We start from the raw sequence: 10893 nt of genomic DNA on the forward strand, positions 1-10893 counted from the left end.
AGTACCAGGAAAGATGACCGGACATTACACGCAAGTGGTGTGGGCTGATAGCAAATCTGTAGGATGTGACTTCATCTACTTCTACGATGTTGATCAACCGCAATATCCGTACGCTAAATTGTACACTTGCAACTATGGACCAGGGTAAATTATATCAATAGTTTTAAAGACAACATCATGATTAAACATCTTAATATTTTCAGTGGTAACGTCGGAGGACAAGTGCCGTATGAGACCGGGACTTCTGGATGCGAAGATCTTTGCTGATTTTACCATAATTCATTGTAAAACTATAATCATTTAAATCAATAAATTACAACAATTAATTTAAAACGCTCTAAACATAATTCAAACTTTCCTAACTGATAAAATTTGATTCCACGATTTTCATATAAACAAATAAAAAAAATATGTTGTTATTGTCCGCATTTGTACTACAACTAGATTACATAATGCATATTTGCAGCAAAACGTGTTTCAAATTATAGTGAATCATGTATGTAACGCGATTGTTGCATATTGCATTAACGTTTGAAGTCATTATTCATTTTGAAACAAAAACACGTAAACATTGTTTGCATCAATTTCAGTTTTAATAAACAAATAGTAGAGATATTGCAATTTGCATTTTCCAAATAATAACAAAATTAATAATTATTTATAAAATTACATAGAAGATTCAATTATATATTTAAAAACTTACATATAGATTAATATTTCATTTTATTATTTCATGATTTAATAAGAAATTTGACACATCGAAAAATGACGTATTTTAAATTAGCTTATATTTAGATTAAAAGCTGCTATCAGAACAAATATTTATACGAATTTTAATCTTGAATCTTCACAGAATAAAATGAACATAAAAGCATTTATTCAGGTGTTTCAGTTTATTTGTAAATTTATAACAAAATTTGGTGAATGACAATTGACAGGTCAAAAATTAACGATTTTTAAATTTGCGTATATTTTAATTAACAGCTGCTCCCAGAAGAAACATTTATACAAATTTTAATCTTGAATCTTCAAAGAATAAAATGAGCATAAAAATCATTTATTCAGATGTTTTAGTTTATTTGTAAATTTATAACAAAATTTGTTAAATGACAGTTGACAGGTCGAAAATTAACGCTATTGAAATTTGCTTATATTTTAATTAATAGATGCTTCCAGAAGAAACATTTATACGAATTTTAATCTTGAATCTTCAAAGAATAAAATGAACATAAAAGAATTCATTCAGTTGTTTCAGTTTCTTTGTAAATTAATAACAAAATTTGGTGAATGACAATTGACAGGTCAAAAATTAACGGTTTTGAAATTTGGTTATATCGTAATTAATAGCTGCTCCCAGACGAAATATGAATATGAATTTTAATCTTGAATCTTCAAAGAATAAAATGAGCATAAAAGCTTTTATTTAGGTGTTTTAGTTTATTTGTAAATTTATAACAAAATTTGGTGAATGACAGTTGACAGGTCGACAATTAACGATTTATATATTTGCGTATATTTTAATTAATAGCTGCTCCCAGAAGAAACATGTATACGAATTTTAATCTTGAATCTACAAAGAATAAAATAATCATAAAACCATTTATTCATATGCTTTAGTTTCTTTGCAATTTAATAAAAAAAAATAGTCAATTACAGTTGACAGGTCGAAAATTAATACTTTTGAAATTTGCTTATATTTTAATTAATAACCACTCCCAGAACAAAAATGAATTATAATCTTAATCTTGCATATTCAATTAATAAAATTATCATAAAACCATTAATCCAGGTACTTTAGTTTCTTTGCAAAATGAACGATATTAATATTTGCTTCTATTTTGATTAAATGAGCATAAAATAATCTCTTTAAGTAGATTAGTTTCTTCTATATTCAATAAAAAAATATACCAATAAATTGTTGATACAACGTTTTCAAAATTAGCCTAGCAACGGCAAAACAATAAATAATCTTAAGCGTTTTAAACAACTAGATTTAAGTAATTATTAACCATTGTTTCCATTGATAGAATTCATAATTGTAATAACAAAGTTTACCCATATTTCATCTGCAATCAAATTTATGTATTGTTCATATTCAATAGATTGTAAATCAAAACGACATAAAAACAATCAACAAATTGGCTATAAATGTGAGCAGGATAGAAGCTCTGATATCACAACCAGCACGATGTTCGGTCCGGTATTCATCGCAGCTCTTGTCGCTATTGCAGCTTCAGAAAACTGTCCATCTGGAGGAGAAATCTTCGGTATACCGAAAACATTTCAACCTTAAACCTAATAATAATTTTATTAAAAATATTTAATTTTTCCAGCCAGAGGAATCACCGAGGAAGGAAAAATACAAGTGATCAAAGCCCACAACGATTACAGGCTTGAAATCGCCAACGGAAGGTTGGCAAATCAACCAAGGGCTGTTAACATGAAGAAGATGGTAAGATTTTTTCTTATACAAGTTATAATAAACAATTGTTATTGCCGTTGCTTATCAACAGAAACAGAAACAGATTTCCACATAAATTACCAAATTATTATGAAATATTTATATTTTATGATACATTGACAAAATTTAATAATTAAAATAGGTTTATTAAAACGTTACTTGATTAAGTATTTGAATTAAGTAACCAAAACATCTCTTTGTTTTAAGTTTTAAAATGCACAATTTTTATAATAATTTTATTAAATTAAGTCTTCAAATTATTTATAGGTTTACGATCAAGGTATTGGAGAGAAGGGAAAAGTCGTGTCAGATTCTTGCACGATGCACCACATCATAGCTGAGGATGGTAAGTTTAATCCTCAATGCATTTAACATTATAAATCCACAATTGTTCTCTTGAAGATCGTTTCAATTGGATCGGACAAAACTTGTACATGATGAGGAGCTCCGAAAAGGACGACGAAGGGCAGGACTGGAATCGTGCAGTTGCTTCATGGTTTATTGAGAATAAGGACTTCACCTATCCTAACATTACAGCAGAAAACAAGGTGACCGGACATTACACGCAAGTGGCGTGGGCAGACAGCAAAAATGTTGGATGCGACTATATTTACTTCTACGATAACACCACTCCGATAACGCCTTATTCCAAATTGTACACTTGCAACTACGGACCAGGGTACGTTGCTTCAAGAGTTTTCAAATGCAATAACGCAATTAATCATCTTAATATTTTCAGTGGTAACTACATCGGCGTAGCACCCTATGAGACAGGAACTTCTGGATGCGAAAACCTTTGTTAATATTTTTCTAAATTCATATTGTTTATTGTAAAACTATAATTAAAAGATTAATTGCAACAATTCATTGATTATTATTCCCCACTCTGTTAATATAATTGAGAGAATTGAAATATTGGTAAATTAACACATAGTCACGTCAAAAAATAACGCCTATTAAATTAAATTATATTTTGATGAAAAGCTGCTCCCAGAAGAAAAAATGAATTTGAATCTTAATCTTGAATCTTCAAAGAACAAAATAAGCCTAAAATCATGCAACTGAGTGCTTTAATTAGTTCACAATTTAATTACAAAATTGGTGAATTATTAACAAAATTTGGTAAATGACAGCTGACAAGTCGAAAATTAACTCTTTCAAAATTATCTTATATTTTGAAGAGGAGCTACTCCCAGAAGAAAATTGAAACTGGATTTTAATCTTGAATATTGAAAGAGCAAAATAAGCATAAAAGCGTCTATCTAGATGTTTTAGTTGATTCGTAATTTAATTACAAAATTTGTGAATTAATAACAAAATTTGGTAAATGACAGCTGACAGCCCAAAAATTAACTTTTTTCAAAATTATCTTATATTTCGAAGAGGAGCTACTCCCAGAAGAAAATTGAAACTGGATTTTAATCTTGAATATTGAAAGAACAAAATAAGCATAAAAGCGTCTATATAGATGCTTCAGTTGCATCGTAATTTAATTACAAAAATTTATATATGACAATTGACAACGTTTTAAAAATTTGATTATATTTTGATCCCAGAAGAAATGTAAATTTGAATTTTAATCTTGAATTTTCAAAGAATAAAATGAGCTTAAATTCATTAATGCAGGTGATTTAGTTTCTTCACAAATTTATTAACAAATATCAATAATCAATGGCAGTTGACATGTCAGAAAATATGTTCTTCGAAATCAGTTTATATTATAACAACCAGTTGCTTCCAAAAGAATCTTGAATATGAAAATTAATCTTGAATCTTTAGAGAAAACATTTATCATAAATACATCTATGTGCGTCCTTAATTATTGCTTATAATTGTCTTATAACTTGATTACAAATATGAAGGTTAGATTATTTTTAACTCTCAAAACGCTCTTTATTATATAAATATTTGTATCAGATTTTGTAACACATTAGTAAATAAAGATAAATATATTATGAAAAGATGATAATATAAAATTGTAAATTTAAATAAATCAGCAATACTTCAGTATAGGCAACTAAATCAGCACTATTTAAATTTACAAACAAAATATAAGAGTTGAAATTAAATATGTTTTTAACACTGTTTACGTATAGTTTTATTAATATTTATTACTTATGTTTAAATATCCGATGGTTAAAACCCAAATATTTTTTAATGAAAGTAATTATGTCTTCATTGTTTGTTGTCTTTTCTTCTTTTAGCATCCCATTCATTCCAAACTGGTTGTTCTGGTAGCTCATACCATTGTAATTGAGGAAGTGCAGAGTCATATACAATTTGTTCCAGTTGCCTGTTCCATGGAATTTGCACAGGTATTCCGTTCCATATTGGGTGATCTTGCTGAACATTCCACGGTATTTGCTCTTGTAGTCCATTCCAAACAACCTGTTCTTGTCCAATCCAAGGCATCTGCCCTTGAAAACCGTCCCATGTTATTTGCTGTTGTCCAGTCCACGGTAATGCTAGTCCATTAGAAATTGTTTGTTCTTGTAAACCATTCCACGATGTTACAATATGATCGGGGAATTCGACCCATGGCCGTTGCACTTGAGGCCCAAAATTCCAAACTCTTTGTTCCGGTAATCCATTCCACATCATGCAAATTTTCGGTCTAATATTCAATAATTGCTGATCCTGGTATCTATTAAGTCCTTGTGACCCTATGTTATTTTGCTGACGATTCGATCTTCGTCCTTGGTTACGATGGGTCCTTCGTCCTTGCGTTCCATTTCGTGCCCTCTGCTGCTGCCTATTCCACCCATCGAAACCACGATTATCACTTTGATGCTGTTGCTTATTCAATCCTCTCATCCGTTGCAGCCTGCTCCAAATCCTCCTCTCCAATTCTCCATGCCATTCCCTCTGCTCTTGAAGCGTATTCCACAGAGTATCATCTTCAACGCCATTCCATTTTTGCTGCTGTATCTGATTCCACAAAATTTGTTCTTGTTGAGCGTTTAACACTCTTTGTTGCCGTAATAGATTCCACAGTCTCTGTTCCTCTTCTGCAAAATACGCTCTTTCCGATGGTCTATTGAAAGCGTTGCGTCTTGGTGGTCCATTCCACGCTCTTCGTCCACGAGATTCTTGTTCAGAAAATACATTCGGTTGTTGCGTTCCCCGTTCCATCGATCGATCTCTTCGTTCGTTTAATTCAAACCATTGCTCCGGTATCATTTGATAAATTACTTGATCTCGACTTCTGCTGCACACTGTACGCTCTGCTATAGAACTGTACTCTTCATGCCGAAATTTTTGGGAAAGTGTATTGAAAAAGTCGAAAATCTTTCTCCAAAACAGAAAATTAATGGTAATTTGGTTAGACATGTGAAGAAATGCACTGGATTTTAACTGTTAGACTGTATTTTTATAGTAATACACAGCAAATATGCAGTTGAACTACTAAATGCAAACGAATTGAAAGCTGAAGCGATCAAGTATTTCCCCCCTACTATGATGTGCAGATCAACAGATATTTAATATCTGACTCATTATTATACATATTATTATTGCATTGGAAATATCATATGATTACGCTACTCGATAACGAAGATATTTTGTAAACAAAGGAAATATTAAATGCAAGCAAACCGTGACTAAGTGTTCACCAAAACAATTGCAATTTATGATTAGTTCCTATTGTGTTTCTTCTTATCAAACAATTAACAATAAAAAAAGCAGCTTGACTAACAATATATAAACAATTGGACATTGGACATTGAACATTCATCATGTGGCCCTTATTGCTGTTGTTCGTAGCCCACGCAAGTGCAATGCTTAGTTGTCCTGATGGAGGAAAAATTATTGGTATGATTACCGTTGATCTGTAAAGAAATGTTGAACTATTGAGATATTTGCAGAGCATGGAATCAGTCACGTGGGTGTCAGGGAGGTCGTGAGGCTGCACAACAAGTTCAGGATGGAAGTTGCACATGGATCGGTGAAGAATCAACCCCGAGGAATCAACTTGAAGAGAATGGTGAATAAACGCTTTGTTGGTATTCAATAAACTTATATGATTAATTAATGAATTAAAGAAATACGACCATCAATTGGACGATCTGGTTAAGACCTCCCTGGAGAATTGTAAATTGCAGAGCAAAAAGATCCATGACGGTAATTCACTGAATCATTAGTCTTTCAATGGAATGCGTATTTGTTTGTGCAGAACGTTTCAGACACGTTGGACAAAACTTATTTATGGAGATGACCACCGATTTGGACAGCGCCTTCGAACAGAACTGGGAAAAGGTCATCACCTCTTGGTTCAACGATAATGAGAATTACCAGTACCCAAATCTGGATCCGGAGACAATGGCAGGTGGACATTACTCGCAAATCGTTTGGGCCGAAAGCGAAGCCCTCGCCTGTCATTTCATCGCCTTCGAGAACCTCTCCAACACCAGATACCCGTACGGAAAGATCTACACCTGCTACTATGGACCTGGGTAAATATAAACAAGTCAACCACATGCGTACTTACATTAAATCGCTATCTAAATTACAGTGGAAACATCATAGGAAAAGCGCCTTACAAGTCAGGAAGACGCGGATGCGAAAACTTGTGTTAAAAAAACGGATATCTTTATTAATAAAACAAAATCTTTACAATATAAATGCAAAAACAGTATTAATCTTCATCATCGCTGGCAATGACCCTGGCCTTCTTAACAATCGGTTTATCCTCCGTATCTGAAGCGGATCTGCTTCTCTTATTACTTTCTTCATCATCGCTATCCAATATTTGACTTCTTCCTCCAATCCTCTTGGACGAAACTGCAATATCCTCATCGCTATCGCTCTCCAGACCCTGCATCGTTTTGAACGGTCTCTCATTGTTGCTTTCACCTTCAACCTTGCTGGTGTCATCGTCACTGTCGTAATCCAAGATCCTCGACGGTTTAAAACTGAGCCTGTTGCTCTCGTCCGGTCCCACCATTTCAGTCTTATCGTCCGTTTCCTCGTCATCGCTAGAATCCATAGCTCTGATCCTTCTCTTTGGTTTGCTCGATGAAGGTTCTTCCTCGACGTCATCATCATCATTTTCAAAATCAATCAGCGACATGGCTTTATTCACGGCGCGCTTTTTGGATAGATCGGATAGTTTAGATTTGATCTTGTTGATTTTCACGCTTTTAACGACCTCCGCCATGGTTTCTTCGTGCGTCAACTCTCTCTTCTTTTCCAATTTGGGCGGAGTGCTAACGTTAACTGGTTCCTGTCTCAAACGCTTTAAACGGTCAAAAACGTCTTCATCGTCGGATGATGAATCGACAGGTCTTTCCTGCTGAGGTTCCTCTATTGGTTCTTCTTCCTCAATTTCCGGAACTGTGAGTGTTTTATCTAAGGCTTTCGCAATCAAATCGCAGTTTTCTTTCATCGTTTTCATTGATAACGAAGGGGGCATCCTCCAATATGTTTCCTAAAAAAGAATAAGAAAGTAATTACAATTATTAGTTAAGATTAATACAGTATCATTTTAAATAAGAATGTAGAAATGAATGGCATCTCTTGATTCTATCTATTACTAATACATTTTCCAAAAGAGAATTAGGTACAGATTTTTGAATGAATTTTACTATATTCCAGAGCTCTTTGGTTGAGTGAAAGCTTGGAAAGATAGATGTCGGTAGTCGTGGTGCATCCGAAGAGAATCAATACTGGTGCGTTATGCGCGCATAGAGGTCGCTACGGTGATGGCGCCGAACGTGGGGCGCCGGATTTAAGGTGTTAGTTATTAAGATTGATTGCCCATCCGGGTAGGTATAATGGGCAGATTATGGTCTCATCTCCTGCACGATTTCCTCGCAGATTATCACTTAGGGCTTTATTTACTGAGGTGCAAATGTATAAGTAATGAAATCCGTTTCATAAACCGAGATTTAGCGAATGCGGATTATCATCGACGTAGACAACAACGAACCTGCTCATCCGAAGGCTCGCTGATCCCCAATCCACGCAGCAGACCTTTGAATTCCTCGGAATCCATCGCGGCGACTTGCTGATCCATGATCGGCACCAGCGGCACCCCCTCGTCGGCATCATCATCCAAATCCTCGATGGCGTCCTCGAAACTTTCCTTCAGCCACCCCAGGGCATCTGCGTGCTCTGCAATTTCAAACGCACCCAGTTAGCAAACAAAAAATAGAACGTAATACTTTCCGGTTTATACGATTATACCTCCTGCTGCCATCAGACTTATGAGCGTCGCGGAAAGATCCCGGACGGAGGCACGCCGCGCGTGACCAGAACTTTCTTTCTTGTTGTTGTTCTTCTTCTTCTTGTTGGTTTTCTTCTTTGCGGACAACTTGAGACCGTCGGGATTAGAACGGTTTCGTTGCTCCGAAGACATCTCCGACTCCGAATCGCTGCTGCCATCCTCATCTGAAACATTTAATGAAAAATCACACAAACGAACAAAGTTTTCGTTTTAATTACATCATCGTAACAATCACTATTATTGCCTTATCCAGAAGATCTTATACAATCCACAATTTAGTTAAATCTATGAATATTCCACAAATTTGCCTTCACGTGAACCCAAACAACCATAATTGTATTACCTACACCAAGACTGATTTGAGAATGTAGATTTTGGTATACTAGCCTTGATTATTATGGGTTTACATTAGTGTTGTGTCATGGGAAATTATTGTCTTATCTAGTATATCTTATGTAAACTAAATATTTGGACAAAATCTTTGATATTAAAATATCATACATGAATTATCATAAGGATTTAGTTAATTCCTTACAGTAAATCTTTGATATAAATCAAGATCAATCAAGACGTTAAATGAAGATATGCAGTGGAGGAAATCAATGAAGAAGAAAGGTTCAGGCAACAGATGTTCCAAACTTAATATAGATGTCCACAGGTAAGTAAGTAAAATGTTCCAACCATTAAAGTTCCTTTTAAAATTATTGATTAATCATTAATTAGTTCTTTTTCTCTAGTTTGTTACAGAAATCTGTTATATTTAACATGTTTGCTATTACTAAAGTATACATGAAATAGCTGCATTTAAATAGAAAGTTCAGCTCGTTTCCGGCTATTCCAATCTGTGCAGAATCCGTATACAAATGCTACCTCTACTACTCATATCATCATCATTTATTCATCTCCCTTTCACAGTGTGTCCTTTCATATATATATACATTGGAATACGTACACGCATCGTGTGTATATATATTTTTTTGTTTGTTTTGTTTTCGTGCGTCCCCTGCCGTTTGTTTGTGAAGGCTTACACAGGCTTTTGCACCCCTAATTCTCGTACAATGCAGACAGAGGAGACCGGGGGCGGCTTTACGCCTCCACCCTTATTATATACTATATACCTTTTTTGCTTTGTGGTAAAACTGATGCTAAGCACAAAAGTGAAATCGCGCACGAGATAAATGGACGCGGATGGGATATCTTTGTGCGTTTACAGACAGATTAATGACCGAGGGCGGTTCGCGCTTTGCCGCAAATAAAAGAGAAATAATGGAGAAAACTAAAAAAAAACACACAAAACAAAACTATTGCAGAGCAGAATAGGAAGGAAGATAGGACGACCGGCAGTGATGTATTCCATCTATAAAAGATATTACAGGGCAGGTGGTGCGCAGATAAATATTTAATAAACTAATACAGTAAAGTAGTTTTACGAGGTTTCCTTCTTCCGTCGTCGAGGGAGGATGGTAACGGAGCGGCGGCTTTGTTCGAGGTGGGCGAAAGCGATAAAATTTTTTGGTTTGTGTGTGTGTTTAAAGCGGATATAAATTACAGGAAAACAGGGATGGTTGGGATACTTTATCGCCAATGAGGAAAACAGAGAGAGAGCAGAAGGGAATGAGCCGAGCTTTATAGAAACTTTTATGTTTGTCGGGGAGAGGGAATTTATTATGTTAAAATTGCCCCGGGAAACGAAAGGGATGGAAAAGAAACGCGACGTAAATTGATTGCTCATTTATACTGTATCGAATTGTAATTTGCATTTGGCTCCAGTTTTCCCTCGTTGCAGGCGAGGAACCGAAAAATCAATGACCATTGTTTCATCCTGCTTGCACACGTACTGCACACTCTTTTTGTTACTTCTTTTTACCTCACCCTCTTTCATCTATAAATATTGAATTTTCATTAAGGAACGTACTGTTTTGGAACAAAATGCAATTCATGTTTACCGAACGAAGGTAAACTGCAGAAAAAAAAAACTAAAATCTGCTGTGTTCAATATAATATAAAAAAATTAATAAACTTCTGGAATTAATCAATAAAGCAAAGTAACACATTTAACTAGATTATTTATATAAGTTTGTACACATTATTTTTTAACTTTCTTACTTTTATTTATTCAAAAAGATGCACAAAATGTAAGTGGAAATATTGAATGAAAAAATATTTATTAAAGTAAATAATGTAGTTCGTTAATGCAAGAATAAACATT

The 10893-nt window shown here is 34.3% G+C and overlaps 4 protein-coding genes across 4 annotated transcripts in view; 3 read left to right on the plus strand and 1 right to left on the minus strand.

Moving 5' to 3' along the window:
* The first annotated feature begins 6 nt into the window (after positions 1-6).
* On the plus strand, positions 7-333 carry LOC108567604 (cysteine-rich venom protein LIO1-like). Its single transcript, XM_017928185.1, has 2 exons — positions 7-144; positions 204-333. The coding sequence occupies exons 1-2, from the start codon at positions 14-16 to the stop codon at positions 265-267; spliced, it is 195 nt and encodes a 64-aa protein (XP_017783674.1). The 5' UTR covers positions 7-13; the 3' UTR covers positions 268-333.
* A 1855-nt stretch (positions 334-2188) lies between these two features.
* LOC108567597 (venom allergen 5-like) lies at positions 2189-3264 on the plus strand. Its single transcript, XM_017928156.1, has 5 exons — positions 2189-2267; positions 2334-2452; positions 2729-2807; positions 2864-3140; positions 3201-3264. Exons 1-5 carry the CDS (start codon positions 2189-2191, stop codon positions 3262-3264), a joined length of 618 nt encoding a protein of 205 aa, XP_017783645.1.
* Positions 3265-6208: 2944 nt separating this feature from the next.
* LOC108567614 (cysteine-rich secretory protein 2-like) lies at positions 6209-7045 on the plus strand. Its single transcript, XM_017928195.1, has 5 exons — positions 6209-6271; positions 6325-6443; positions 6502-6580; positions 6633-6912; positions 6972-7045. Exons 1-5 carry the CDS (start codon positions 6238-6240, stop codon positions 7033-7035), a joined length of 576 nt encoding a protein of 191 aa, XP_017783684.1. The 5' UTR covers positions 6209-6237; the 3' UTR covers positions 7036-7045.
* Positions 7046-10893, minus strand: part of LOC108567601 (protein timeless homolog) — a gene marked incomplete at its 5' end in the record, with an annotated part of 8990 nt that continues 5142 nt past the window's right edge. Inside the window, 3 exons of the mRNA XM_017928171.1 lie at positions 7046-7886; positions 8388-8572; positions 8645-8848. Coding sequence (XP_017783660.1) covers positions 7095-7886; positions 8388-8572; positions 8645-8848 — 1181 coding nt within the window. The remainder of the gene's footprint in view (positions 7887-8387; positions 8573-8644; positions 8849-10893) is intronic.

The sequence above is a fragment of the Nicrophorus vespilloides genome, unplaced genomic scaffold (assembly GCF_001412225.1).
Source record: "Nicrophorus vespilloides isolate i.1.1-1 unplaced genomic scaffold, Nicve_v1.0, whole genome shotgun sequence".
NCBI lineage: Eukaryota > Metazoa > Arthropoda > Insecta > Coleoptera > Silphidae > Nicrophorus > Nicrophorus vespilloides.